The sequence below is a fragment of the Perca flavescens genome, chromosome 2 (genome assembly GCF_004354835.1).
Source record: "Perca flavescens isolate YP-PL-M2 chromosome 2, PFLA_1.0, whole genome shotgun sequence".
Classification (NCBI taxonomy): Eukaryota; Metazoa; Chordata; class Actinopteri; order Perciformes; family Percidae; genus Perca; species Perca flavescens.
In genome coordinates this window covers 2,916,375-2,931,548 of record NC_041332.1, presented here as the reverse complement: position 1 = coordinate 2,931,548, position 15,174 = coordinate 2,916,375, and the positions used below count along the sequence as shown (strand labels likewise).

Below are 15,174 nucleotides of genomic sequence, written 5' to 3'. Positions count from 1 at the left end.
CCCCTCTACCTCTTCCTCTTCCCCTCACCATACCACTCCCTCTCAAATGCCCCTTCCTATTGCCCCTATCTGTCTCCTGCATGCTCCTTATTCCACAGCTGTAAAACTCAGTCTTATCCTCGCAGTGTGAATGTGTTTGAGAACTGATTGTTTCTCCTGTTTTTTAGCTCTGTTTGCTATTTCTCCTGGGAAACTCCCGTAATTTGGGCGCAACAATTTACATGCATCTTACCTAGTCACATCGACAACCTCCATGCTTTTTTAAGGTGTGTCGCATTGATTTCAATATAGTGCACAGCGGGAGTAATGACATTACCCAGCACATTATAACACAGCAGGTCTTACAGTACACTTAACAGTAAAAAACTGTAGTAATTTTAAGAACATTCCAGTGATTCAGTATTGCACTTCCATTAAGTTGCCTGATAAAGATTATAAAGTGATTAGATGACAGACAACAAACCTAGTTCTATAGGATTGAACAGCAACATGGGTTTTAAATTAGGATCACCAGAGGATTCTCCAGAGTTTAGTGTGCTTTTGGAATGAAAACAACTGCTGCAAATCAAAAGATAAACCAAAAAAAACAAAAGACATATGCAGTGGTGTTGATGATGTAGTAATGTGCAATGTTGGGCGGGTATTTACCAGAACTGGCATGAAAAAGAGGAACCAGAATTACACTTCCTGTTACAGACACATAGCAGCCTAACTGTTTTTCCTCATTCTTCACTTCTTGTAAACTGACTTGATTCAAACGCAGCCCAGATGGCAGAGTAAGCGGACTTTGATGTTGTCAACACTTTTATTGTTCTCCAAACCCTCAGGTGAGAGTTTTTATTTTTATGCTTCAGATCATCATGTAGATTACTTTGTAGAGATCTGGGGTCTCATTTATGAATGTGGCGTATGCACAAAACGGGGCTGAAAATGTGCGTACGCCACTTCCCACGCAAAGGTTGTGATTTATAAAAAACAAACTTGACTGGAGAATGTGCGGTGCGTAGGGCAAACTCTGACCCATGCGTACACACATTTTGGAGACAATGGGAATTGGCGACACAGATAGTGAGGTGGTGAAATTAAATCAGACTGCAAAAAGTAAATGTGGGAATAACGATTACTCGTAATATTTTCAAGTATTGACGCACATTTCTTGACTCCATAACATCCGCATTATCATGAAGATTAAATACAGCAGTGTTATTTCTGCTTTTACTTAGTGATACTTGTTCCATAACACCTTGCAACCAACTAAAATTAAATCTTTAATAAAAATTCATTATTAATGTTTAATCAGCGCTGTCTCCATCACGTTGTCTGCTACGGAGCGCAGGAGGACGTGACGGCCCAACTGCATGGATTACAGCATAGCATCATATACCCTACCATTACATAACGGCAGAACACAGTGTAAATAACTAAATATGTCTTTAATACTGTGGAGATATCATCAAATGTCAAAGTCTGGAAATACAGCCGTTAAGCTCTTGCGCAATCGTTACACTTAATGTCCTCGTTATCAGTCCGAACTTTAATACTGTTTGTGACCAAACCTGCATAAATAAAAGTCTATTTGCCTATTAAACTGCGGTGAACCTGTGCGTAATGCTGCATGATGGCACTGCAGGAGGACTTAGCCAATGGAAGAAACAGGAGAGAAAGAGACTTCAGGGACCATGATGATGACTGGCTAATATGTCGATTTAAATTCCCTAAAGCTGTGCTCTTGGATCTATGTACTGAATTAGAAACAGCATAGAGGGCACTGCACCGGAACCATGCCATCCCAGTCCAATTACAGTTTCCAGAGGGAAATGGCGTTGGCATTTATTAAAAGTGTTTTTAATAAATATTATATATAATCTTCAACTTTATCGCTAAGGCTTGTTTAGATATAATATATAGTTCTGTTAAATCTTATCATATAGGTCTGGTATATTGAAGCTGTCCCCGAGAGCTGTAATGCCTGCTGTTTTGGACGGTATTATTAATATAGGTAGTGTATAGATCAGGTTTATCTACACTATGCAAGAACAGGCCAAAATTATAATTCAATTTGCAGCAATTCCAGAGCGTCTGAAAAGTTTTTTGCTTTTTCCCCGCCAGTCATCATGATTCGGCGTAAAGAACAAGTGCCAGGCCATTAACATACTGATCAGCATTCATGAGGTGTTCTGCATTGACTATTTATGGTTAAAAATGGGCGGGTACAGGGCGGGATAAGAGGCTGATTCACGTATGCACACTTGCGGGTGATCTGTGATTTATTAAGGAAAGATTGCTTAAAGATGTGCATAAGCACAGTTTTATAAATCTGATTTATTTTGGCGAATGCCATTTTTGGCTTTAGGGCGTACGTACACTTTAAGTAAGGATCCTACGCACAGTTTTATAAATGAGACCCCTGAGGCTGGAGTCAGGCTTCACTCTTTACTGGATTCTTAGTGGTCCAGTTGAACAGATTGTAAAACTTAAACAGAGTACAGTTGAAAGAACATTGGACTATTGGACACTATTCTTACAATACTTGAGTACTACACTACTACAAACTCTCAGTACGTGGAAATATTTTCTTACAAGTATCTGTATCTCTAACATAATAAACATTATTGCATGCTGGTGAGTGGAGGATTAAAAAAACATGAAGGACTCTTCAGAAGAGGTCATTATCTTCACTCGAGTTTCTGCGTGGGAAAGTCGACAGATGCCACAATCTTCTGAACGTAGTCATACTGAGAAATACAAAGAGAGTTGTGTGGAGCTTATAGTCTTAATTAACTTTGTAACAACTTATTTGGCAATGGCTTAAATGTAAAAGACGTTCATTAATATCAAAAAGTTACACACTAAAGCTTTAAACCTATCTCCTCCCATATTTTTTGGATCTATTGACACCAAACTTAGGGAACTTTATCTCAAGACTGTCCTTGACAAATTTTCCATTCAGATTTTTGATGTATCAAAAGTTGAGCCCACAGTGCATTGAAATGTTCTACTGCATACAGTAGTGTAAACAAATTCTTCCAAACTAAAGCTCTGATTTTCATGGATAAAATTCACATTCATTATGAGGTCACTGTAGTGTGGGGTTAGTGTGCAACATTTCAGAATTTTATCTCAAAAAGTACATTTTTATAAAATGTTTGAATTATGTCCTTATCTACACCATTACAGTCAATGCAAAATAGAGCATTTTAAACATCAGTTTGTCACTAATTGATCTTTGAGAAAATGAGTTACAGCCATCTCTATGTTGTAGTACACAACGTACACAAGTTCTCTGAATTTTGCTGCAGTCCTGCCCCTGATTTATCACATATTGTGAAGCCAGCTGTGCCAAATAATAGCTCCCTGAGATCAGCATCTGCCTACGGTGACAAAGGTTCTGAGTTGAGCCCCTGGTGTTGCCGTACTATCAGGCATTGTGTGAGAGTGAGATGTTTGGAGTTCAAATCCCCTACGCACAACTTATGAACTCTGACTTAAACAGGCCATAACCAAGGTGATGAGCAGGAATGTCTCTGTTTGGCACCTATGCTGAAAGAACCCTTGACATTTTTCTCCTCTTCTCCATCCACCGCTCTTTCCTTTTCCTACAGCTATGTTATCTGTTATCTTCTGTAATGACTGGAGTTCTCTGACTGTTTCTGCCTCCTGTTCTAGTTTGACTCAGTCAGTCTGCTCGCCGGCTCTGAGGAGATGGTGTGGGTAAAGTGCTCCATCAAGTGGACTGATAGCACAACTACATGGAACCATGGTTACAGCTGCTGAACCATCTCTAACTGTCCATGATGTTCTTCATGTCAGAGCACTCAGATCAGTCCAGCACTGTGTGTGTGTGTGTGTTTTGTGTTAAAGCCCAGAGCAGCAGCAGAGACCAGACTCTACTAAACCTGAACCCAGATGTGTGTCCATCAAGAGCCACCGGTTCATAGATCCACCTTTAGTGTTTAAAGGCTAGCTCGCTGCAGAGACTCAGTATGTCAACATAGTCCCAGCTTTAACATTGCATCGTGTTCTGTACACGTTCTAACAATGTTGTTGTTGCTTTTCATATGTACCATTCAGAGGCCCTGCTGGATCCAGACAAGTCATTGTGGTTTTCTCAAACCTCCTGTCAATTTTAAATACAAAATATTTCTGAAGCTACTGTACGTCAGATGTGCTGTGCAAAGCATTTTAACGCAAAGGGCCTTTCTATTAGATGCAAATAAAATTGGTACAAATCGGGAACAATAAAGCTACTTGGAGTAGGTGGCTCAGTGTTAAGCTAACCGAGGATCAGCCATAAACTGTGTTGTACAGCGATGAGCAGCTTCCTCAAGTTTAACCCAACTTAATTTATACATGTGTTGAGGACAGGCACTTGAGGTGAAACCAAATAGGCTTTCTCCAACCGACTTTGCATCTGTATTATACAAAGAGTTATCTCAAGACACTGCATTCATCTATAGCATTCAGATGCCTGCTGGATCAAGTCATTATCAACTCATTTCAGACCTTTACATCCTGTAAAATACCTGCATCATTACCAGTAAAATTCTGTGCCATATCCCCCCTGCTGAATCAAGACAAGTCATTGTGGTTTTCTCAAACCTGCCGTGGATATTAAATATAAAAACTGAAATATAATTTATTTTGCAGCATTTCCTCATCTGTAAACTGAGAAACTCAAACTGTTGTTGTAAAGTACCGTTCTGCCATTTAGTGGGTTTTATTTTGGCATTCTGTCCCTACAAAAGTTTAAATCGAAAAGTTTAAATCGAAAATCCAATCGGGGATTTGGAAAACCGGAGCTCTTTAGAAAAAATTAAGTTGAGACCCATGTTGGCTTCCTGTGTTATCGGTCCCACAGTGTCCTTCTCTGATTCGTCACGCACCTATCACTTGACCCTTTTCCAGAAGAACATCAACTTTGACTACTGATGGTTTTCCTGATCTTATTGCTGTTGCTAGTAGCTGTTGTGCAGTTAAATTCTGCATTTAATAACTCTGCTGCTGCCTACATGTCCTCAACAATGCACAAGAGGGAAGATATTGAGTCATTCGCGACTATTCCTGTGTCCAGTGGCGTAACCAACCTTACACTGTGTTTCATGTGGATGAGGCCTAAGAATCATTTTGTTTTCGTTAGAATGAGCCCTTCATATCTAAATAGGGAGTAGGTCTTCTTTACGAAGACTGCCATAAGGGAAGAAGAGAGAGAAGGGAGGTGTGCAGGTATTCAGTTGGTCGCTGTTATGGCCTCCATTAAAAGGACCAAACAAAGGCTCAAAAGGGAATGGAGGATGCAACATATATAAAAAGGACGCCAAACACCAAGTTAACAATGATCCAACAAGCTTTATTAAATAATAAATACTCCCATGTGCGTGGAGGTTGGGAAAAACACAAACCTGCTTGTGGAAGAAAGGAAGATGAGGAGAAAACTCCTCACTGGTGTGCTGCCAGTGTGCTCTCCCTGTGCTCTCCACTCTCTGCCTTCTTCACCCCCCCCCCCACACTCTACCTGAGATACCTGATTACTCTCAGGTGTGCAACTGACAGAGGGAGGAGGGCAGAATGGGAGAGAGAGAGAGAGAGAGAAAGAGAGAGAGAGAGAAAACAAGACACACACATGAGGTACATGTAACAGTTGCAATCTGCAAACTCACCACTAGATCCTACACACTGGACCCACAGAGCAACAGCAGGAGCTCTAACTGGCCAGACTCTGCACATAAATCCCACCAACAAAGCTCCAGTGTCGACCAATCAGAACTCCTGTTGCTGCTCTGAGCTATTTGTGTTACAGTTTTACTTTAGTTTGACAGAACTGTCTGATTTTAGCAGGAAACCACGATGACAGCAGTGGACCTTTTCAACACTCTGGAGGATTTAAAAGAAGATGAATTTAAGAAATTCAAATGGTATCTGCAGCAGCAAGACCTTCTGGAAAGCTACCAAAGTATCAAAGTGTCCAAGCTGGAGGAGGCAGAAAGGCAGGACACGGTGGATGTGATGGTTAAAACCTATCATCTTCATGGAGCTCTGAAGGTGACCAAGAAGGTTTTAGAGAAGATCAACAGGAATGATCTAGTGCAGAGTCTGCCAGACACCAGCTCAGGACCAGAAGGTCAGTCAATCTTTTTGATATGTATTTTCTTTCACAAAGTCTGGGGAATGAAGTGTTCTTTTGCATAACAGTAACATACTGGGCCCTATTTTAATGATCTGAAACGCAAGTATCAAACGTGAAACGCAAGTAGCTTTGTGGATGGATCTCGGGCGCTGTTGCTATTACACCGGCGTGATAAATGACTCTTGCGCCCGACGCAAATCTAAAATGGGTTGGTCTAAAGTAGCTAGGTGTGGTTTGGGCGCAACGTGAAAATAACCAATCAGAGCGTCATCTCACATTCCCTTTAAGAGCAGGCGCGCTTGTTCCATGGCGGATTGCTATTATAATGGCGGATTTGCCTGCCGCACGCCAGTGGGAGTAATACAATGAGGAAAATAAGTATTTGAACACCCTGCTATTTTGCAAGTTCTCCCACTTGGAAATGATGTTTGCAAGTACAGAGGTCAAACGTTTTCTGTAGTTTTTCACCAGGTTTGCACACACTGAAGGAGGGATTTTGGCCCACTCCTCCACACAGATCTTCTCTAGATCAGTCAGGTTTCTGGGCTGTCGCTGAGAAACACGGAGTTTGAGCTCCCTCCAAAGATTCTCTATTGGGTTTAGGTCTGGAGACTGGCTAGGCCACGCCAGAACCTTGATATGCTTCTTACAGAGCCACTCCTTGGTTATCCTGGCTGTGTGCCTCGGCTCATTGTCATGTTGGAAGACCCAACCTCGACCCATCTTCAATGCTCTAACTGAGGGAAGGAGGTTGTTCCCCAAAATCTCGCAATACATGGCCCCGGTCATCCTCTCCTTAGTACAGTGCAGTCGCCCTGTCCCATGTGCAGAAAAACACCCCCAAAGCATGATGCTACCACCAACATGCTTCACAGTAGGGATGGTGTTCTTGGGATGGTACTCATCATTCTTCTTCCTCCAAACACAGTTAGTGGAATTATGACCAAAAAGTTCTATTTTGGTCTCATCTGACCACATGACTTTCTCCCATGACTCCTCTGGATCATCCAAATGGTCATTGGCAAACTTAAGACGGGCCTGGACATGTGCTGGTTTAAGCAGGGAACCTTCCGTGCCATGCATGATTATAAACCATGACGTCTTAGTGATTACCAACAGTAACCTTGGTCCCAGCTCTTTTCAGGTCATTGACCAGCTCCTCCCGTGTAGTTCTGGGCTGATTTCTCACCTTTCTTAGGATCATTGAGACCTCGTGGGGTACGAGGTGAGATCTTGCATGGAGCCCCAGTCCGAGGGAGATTGACAGTCATGTTTAGCTTCTTCCATTTTCTAATGATTGCTCCAACAGTGGACCTTTTTTCACCAAGCTGCTTGGCAATTTCCCCGTAGCCCTTTCCAGCCTTGTGGAGGTGTACAATTTTGTCTCTAGTGTCTTTGGACAGTTCTTTGGTCTTGGCCATGTTAGTAGTTGGATTCTTACTGATTGTATGGGGTGGACAGGTGTCTTTATGCAGCTAACGACCTCAAACAGGTGCATCTAATTTAGGATAATAAATGGAGTGGAGGTGTACATTTTAAAGGCAGACTAACAGGTCTTTGAGGGTCAGAATTCTAGCTGATAGCTGGTGTTCAAATACTTATTTGCAGCTGTCTCATACAAATAAATAGTTAAAAAATCATATATTGTGATATATGGAATTTTTTTTTTTAGATTATGTCTCTCACAGTGGACATGCACCTACGATGACAATTTCAGACCCCTCCATGATTTCCAAGTGGGAGAACTTACAAAATAGCAGGGTGTTCAAATACTTATTTTCCTCACTGTAAATGCGCGTCTTGACCGGGTGACGATGTTGCTGCGGCCTCTCGGGCGCATCTCCTCAAGTCTGGAGAGGATTGCTGCAGCCATGGAGCGTGGGCCTCCAAACGCACCACCTGCTCTTGTTGTGCCCCTTCCTTTTCCCCCCACTCCATCTCCGTCCACCCGCTACATCAGGAGCGCGTCGAGTGCTGTTGCTGTTTATGACAGTAATTCACAATGATGATTTAAATTTTACTATGTATTTCCACACAGAGTCAGTGGATGTCAGTGATGTTGGAAAGGCTTCAGAGAACAGAGGAACTCCCTCCTCTCAGAGCAAAGGTAATCTGCTGTATTCTCTGGTAAATATGGAAGCCCTAAGTGACAAAGTGTACTTTTAAAGTTTGAAAAAATATAGTCCAAATAAGTTAGTGACTCCATTCTCCAGCAAGTTAATTATGGTGTACTACAATTTACTTGAAAAACTTCAAGTAAAGAAGAGCTAATGTGGAAGTGTTGACATATGAAAGCATCAAACATGCATTTTAGATGAAGGAAATGAGCAGATATCCATTAGTTCTTTGTCCCGGTTTGCTCAGCGCCGTTATAGTGTATGTACGGGACGCAGGAAGTTTCTACCCGGAAGGTATTGGAAACAAACTGTGATTGGGTTGATAGTGAAAATAAATGATCTCCCTGTTTGCTAGTGACCCCCTGGAACCCCACACTTTGGGAACCACAGTCTTAAGATCACATAATTAGCTTTAAACAGGAGTTCAGCTATAGATTCCATTATGACATGAACAATCATCAACCCCAGTGTGAGTAAGACATTCCCTGGTGAACCGCTGAATAATACGCACGAGCAAATGACAATAATTCATGTTTATCACATATTGAAGCTGAAGGATGATAAACAGCTAACTATTTAGATTTGATAGAGTGAATCTGAGAGAGAGGTGTGTGAATCGTAATGCTCCTTGGATCAATCAAGTAAGAACAGTAAAAATCACATTATTTCTCTCTGTTTCAGTGGATGCCAGTGGTGATGAAGAAACTAAAGGTACATTAGCAAAGATTATAAAAGTGTTTGCTTTGTCAAGTGTGTGTAAAAAATATTGTTAAAGTCCATCTTAAATATTTAAATAGTTGATTATTTTCTAAAGCCATTGTACGTCAGATGTGCTATGCATAGCATTTTAACGCAAAGAGCCTTTCTATTAGAGGCAAATAAAATCAGTACAAATTGGCAACAATAAAGCCACTTGAAGTAGGTGGCTCAGTGTTAAGCTAACTGAGGATCAGCCATAAACTGTGTTGTACAGTAACGAGCAGCTTCACATCTTTAATTTCAACACAACTTAATTTATACATGTGTTGTGGACAAGCACTTGAGGTGAAACCAAATAGGCTTTCTCCAACCGACTTTGCATCTGTATTATACAAAGTGGTGTTGACAGGATAAATTTAATTCAAATTTATTTATAGTATCAAATCATTACAAGCGTTATCTCAAGACAATTTACAGATAATTAACAAAGACCCAACAGTTTCCCACAAGCAAGCATTTTGGTGCAACAGTGCCGATGAAAAACAAGTACTGTTAGCCAGAAACGTCAGACAGACCCAAGCTCTTTGTAGGCGGCATCTGTCGCTGCCGGTTTGGACACAGACACTGATACAGATATAGAGAAATATGATTGATAATAATTATAGAAGTTGGAATGATAATAATTAAAGAAGTTGGAATTATAATAATTAAAGAAGTTGGAATGATGAATGGTGGCAGTTATAGTAACAATAAAGATAGTAGAACTATGACTAGAAATACAATTTGTAGCAGTTTAGGGCGATGCGGGGCCTAGTAGAGGCGTTACTGGGCACAGTAAGGCATAGCAGGGCACAGCAGGGCATAGGGGGGCGTTGCGGGGCGTAGTAGGCACAGCAGGGCATCAAGCAACACCACAGCGGCAGCTGCAACCATAACTTAAGTGCCACCCTAATCCAAGAAAAACTGCCTGGTGAGAAAACATAGGGACTCTTGGGAATAAGCTCCCCGAAGATACGTTAGTACCAATCGTTTCTGGAACATGAATGCACTCAGATGCAAAGAGAGAGGAGATCAGTGTGTCACAGAAAGCCCCTCGGCAGTCTGTACCTATAGCAGCATAACTATGAGCTGGTCCAAGGCAAAACTGAGCTAGCGCATAAAGCTCTGTATTCACACACAATCCAGAAAGGCCCCACTTTCCTACTGTGTGTGTGTGTGTGTGTGTGTGTGTGTGTGTGTGTGTGTGTGTGTGTGTGTGTGTGTGTGTGTGTGTGTGTGTGTGTGTGTGTGTGTGTATGTGTGTCTCTCTAGCTCGCTCCACCACATACCATGCTCATGGGCTTTGACCCTCCGTCTTAAACTCCGACATTTCCACCAGCTGACAGTTTGTAACATAGAAATAAAATGGATTATTGATCATTTTATCTCTATAGTTTGTAGCTGACTTGACCAGCTGACTTCTCAATTGGCTGTTGAAACAGGAGATGTCTCTTACGTTCTAAAACCTAAAGTCTCTGGAGACTTGACCAGCTGGGTGCGCTAATAATTACTAGCTAGCTAAGTAAGCTTCCCAAGTGCTGCATCCAAACGCTGTCGGAAACTTTACAATCATTTCAAAATTAACACAGAAAATATCCCAGGAAAACATGGCTGGGAAATATTGAGGTTACTACAACATGAACAAGAAGGGCCCTATTTTAAAGGAACACACCGACTTATTGGGAATTTAGCTCATTCACCATAACCCCAAGAGTTAGATAAGTCCATACATACCTTTCTCATCTCTGTGCGTGCTGTAACGCGGCAGCAGCCCATCACAGAAAATGCAGGTGAGTTCAAGTAATCCTACTGCTCCGAATTGTGACAAAAGTGACAAAATAACGCCAGCATGTTCCTATTTACATGTTGTGATTTGTAGAGTCACAGCGTGTACAAAAAACAACGTAACATGAGACACAGCCATCTTCTAACCGTAAACAAACCGGGAACTATATTCTCAGACAGGCTTGCTGCAAAGCCAATCACTCCGCCCAAGTAGCAGAATTAGCAGAGCTTCGCCTTCTGAGTATATAGTTCCCGGTTTGTTTACGGTTAGAAGATGGTTGGGTCTCATGTTACGTTGTTTTTTGTACATGCTGTGACAAATCACAACATGTAAATAGGAACATGTTGGCGTTATTTTGTCACTTATTCGGAGCAGTAGGATTGCTGCAACCATTCACCTGCAAGATCTGTGCTGGCCTGATGCCGCTGGAGCCGTCAGACAGCCTTGCAGCACGCACAGAGATGAGAAGGGTATGTATGGACTAGTCTAACTCTGGGGGTTACGGTGAATAAGCTAAATTCCCAATAAGTCGGGCGTCTTCCTTTAACAATCTGAGCACATGGCGTGAAGCGCCTGGCGCAGGTGCGTTTAGAGCGTAGTAGTTTGACGGTGGAAAAAAGGGTCCGTGCACCGGGCGCATGGTTCAAAAGGGTTGTACTTAGTTTCTCCATTAATTCATAGGTGTGTTTTGGGCATAACATGCAATAAACCAATCAGAGTGTCATCTTCAATTCCTTTAAAAGCCTGCTATTATGATGACGGATTTGCACGGTAATATTTTTATTTGTAATCTCAGATTCAGATTTAGATAACTTTATTAGTCCCCAAAGGCAATTCAGTTTTACAGCCAACCCATCCATTAAGGGTTAAACTAACTTAAAAGTGCAATAAATAGTACTGCAGCAGTCATATATCCCCCTGTATACAGAAGCTTCTTGCTCTCTCCCGTAACATCCACACGTTTACACATGACCCAACCCAATCATTACACCCAACCCCCCACCCACTCACACATCTGCCAGTGACGGAACAGAGCAGTGGAGTGCAAGAACCAGTTTTGTTATAGTTGTGTGTTTTCATTTAACAGTCTTGTATGTTGTATGTCTTCTGCATATGTGTGTGCTCCTGTGCATTCCTGTGTGTGTAACAAGCGTGCATTATACTAATGCGCTGTTAAAATAACAATGAAATACTGTGCTATTGACTTTAGACCAGGTTTTTGTTGGTCAATGACGCGATCACTTCCCGCTGCCTCAAGATAGCAATACGCCCAGAATGCACCTGAACACACCTCCCTGTAAGACCAGCACGCCCATGCACTACAGGTGGGTGCAGGTGCATATTCTATTTAAACGACGTGGGCGCTGGATGGGAAATTGACAACTGCGTCAGTCTTAAACTAGCAAAGACACTTGCATCAGGCCTGGAGCTGCGCTGCGCCGGGTGCAAGATAGATCATTTTACTTTAAATATCAGATTTGTTTGTTTCATAATTTAAGAACAATAATTAATATATACCAAAACCATATCCCAAACGTTATCAATGATTGCATTGATAACGTGCATTGATTTTAACCAAAATACACAATATTGATTCATGATAACAATAAATATTAGATATTACAACCATATTGGGGGTTTACAAGGAGTGAGTGAAGGCAGCAGTGAAAGTGTAGCCATATTCTGGCCTTTCAACATGAAATAAAAAAGCATTACTGTAGAATAATTATGAATTATTAGAGTGCAAATCCAACTAAATTGACTGAACTCATATTTGTAGATGCAGAATACTTTTTTGTTTGTTGTTTGGATGAATTGTTATAATGTATATTTGATTAGTAAATTAACAAGAATAATTTTTTTCAGTTCGGCAGCACACAAAAACTTTGTAGGTCATCCCACCAAACAGCATTTTTATGTTTTTTACTAGCAGACAGCATTGACAAGAAGGAACCTTCAGGCAACACAAATTCAATGGAGAAAAAAGAATTATTTCCTCTCCAATGGGATCAGGAATTAACTGCGCTCTGTCTCTGTATAGTTCTACTCTTTACAGTCACTGTATCGTCCGGGTTAGTGAACAAACATTACAACATTAATGCAACAGACATAATATGATAAAATCTAATCTATGTCCTCAGATAATGATAGTTCCTTCAACAATGTCACTAAAGTCACCCTAATTAACTATGCACCTGAACAGTGAACCGTTTATTAGCTTAACCCTAGGCTTTCGGGGCACTGGTAGAGTAAAAAGAAATCGCTATTTTATACCACTAACAAGGCTCAAACAACACCACACTTCCAAAGTAGCATAATGAGGGTCCCTACATGTAAACCGAAGAATTGACAACTTTGTAAGTGTACACAAAGTTTATTAAAAACATAGATTATAAAGACATTACCTTCGGGTATACAGGCAATCGCCATCTTGGGAAACAGTCATGACCAGTCGAACCATGAATGCTCTGCTTGAGCCATGTTACTGGTTACTGGTTACACGGCGTTCGTGGATGCAATATGCCTTATTTGGTTATGGTGAAAAGAAAATGGAAGCCATGGCCACCTTGAGTAGTCTTTGCGATGGCTCCATTTCTACAAATGTTCAGGGCCCCATTCTGCACAAGTGTCCCACAGTCCATGCTTTTATAAAAAAGTGAACATATCAACCGGGCTATAATGCTTCGACATCTGTAGACAAACAGCCTCATACTTTATATTTTTTGTTTGTGTTCAACACAGACGGGATGGTTCCGGTACCAAGGCCAGCACGGCACATCTCAAAATACCAAGAAAAGATTCAGCCAAACCTCATAGATCGTTACATGCAAATACAAGAAGGGTTGACGGAGGTGAAGCAACCTCTGGATGAGATGTACACACATCTGTCTGTCACAACTGGGGGTGACGTACACATCAACACACAGCATGAGGTCGGGCAGATTGTGACAGTGAAGCCAGCAGATACAGAAACCACAATTAAACCTTGTGACATGTTCAGACACCCCTCTGGAAAAGACAGACCCATAAGAACAGTGCTGACCAAGGGAATCGCAGGAATTGGAAAAACATTTCTGGTGCACAAGTTTGTGTTTGACTGGTGTAAAAGAGAAACCAATCAAGATGTGCATCTTATTTTCCCCTTCACTTTCCGTGAGCTGAATTCATGGAAGGGAATGAATGTATGTTTGGCAGAGCTCATTCATGAATGTATCTGGGAGACCAGAGACATCAAGAAAGAAGCGCTTAATCACATATTTACAGCTCTGCAGTCATCAGGAAACACCAACTTTGACAAGAGTGAATTCAAACTTCTGTTTGTTTTGGACGGACTGGATGAGAGCCGCCTTGATCTGGACTCCTCTACCAATGAGAATCAGGCAGTTAAATTTGATGTGACATCGCCGACCTCAGTCGATGTGCTGCTGACGAACCTCATCAAGAAGAAACTGCTTCCCTCTGCTCGCATCTGGATAACCACACGACCTGCAGCTGCCAATCAGATCCATTCTGATTTTGTAGACATCACAACAGAGGTCAGAGGGTTCTCCGACCCACAGAAGGAGGAGTACTTCAAGAATAGATTCAGAAATGAGGAGCAGGCCAGCAGAATCATCTCCCACATCAAGACATCACGAAGCCTCCACATCATGTGCCACATCCCAGTCTTCTGCTGGATCACTGCTACTGTTCTGGAGGAGGTGATGAAAACCAGAGAGGGAGGAGAGCTGCCCAAGACCCTGACCGAGATGTACGCAGAATTCCTGGTGTTTCAGATTCATCAGACAAAAAAGAAGTATGGCCGAAAAAAGTGCATTGAGTACATTAAGTCATTAGCAAAACTGGCTTACCATCAGTTGGAAAAGGGAAACCTGATCTTCTACGAGAAAGATCTAGAAGAGAGTGGCATTGACGTCAGTGGAGCCTCGGTGCGCTCAGGAGTGTTCACAGAGATCTTCAAAGAGGAAAGTCGGAGAAAGAATTACAAAAAAAAAGATGTTTAGCTTCGTCCATCTGAGTGTTCAAGAGTTTCTGGCTGCTCTTCATGTAGAGAGGGCAGTAATTAACAGAAACAAGAATGTTATGTTTGGGCAAAGTTGGGCTGAACAAATGCGAATGGTTTCCAGTAAAAGATCTATGATGTCTAAGGTCCACAGGTTTGCTATTGACAAGACCTTACAGAGTCCAAACGGCCACCTGGACTTGTTCCTCCGCTTCCTCCTGGGTCTTTCTTTGGAGACCAATCAGGATCTCCTCAAAGAACTGCTGGCTAAGACAGGAAGTAGCTCACAGACCAATCAGGAAACAGTCAACTACATCAAGAAGAAGATCAGTGAGACTGTCTCCAGAGAAAAGCATCAATCTGTTCCACTGTCTGAATGAACTGAATGATCGTTCTCTAGTGGTGG

The 15,174-nt window shown here is 41.8% G+C and overlaps 1 protein-coding gene across 2 annotated transcripts; it reads left to right on the top strand.

Annotated features, from left to right (window-relative positions):
* Nucleotides 1-747: 747 nt before the first annotated feature.
* LOC114564884 (protein NLRC3-like) lies at nt 748-14,784 on the top strand. 2 transcript variants are annotated; one of them, XM_028592553.1, is made up of 5 exons: nt 748-827; nt 5,836-6,118; nt 8,163-8,231; nt 8,923-8,952; nt 13,508-14,784. In XM_028592553.1, the coding sequence occupies exons 2-5, from the start codon at nt 5,845-5,847 to the stop codon at nt 14,767-14,769; spliced, it is 1,635 nt and encodes a 544-aa protein (XP_028448354.1). In that variant the 5' UTR covers nt 748-827; nt 5,836-5,844; the 3' UTR covers nt 14,770-14,784. The 2 variants fall into 2 exon arrangements, with proteins under 2 accessions (XP_028448354.1, XP_028448345.1); XM_028592544.1 differs by having other exon boundaries at nt 752-827; nt 5,833-6,118.
* The last annotated feature ends 390 nt before the right edge of the window (nt 14,785-15,174 follow it).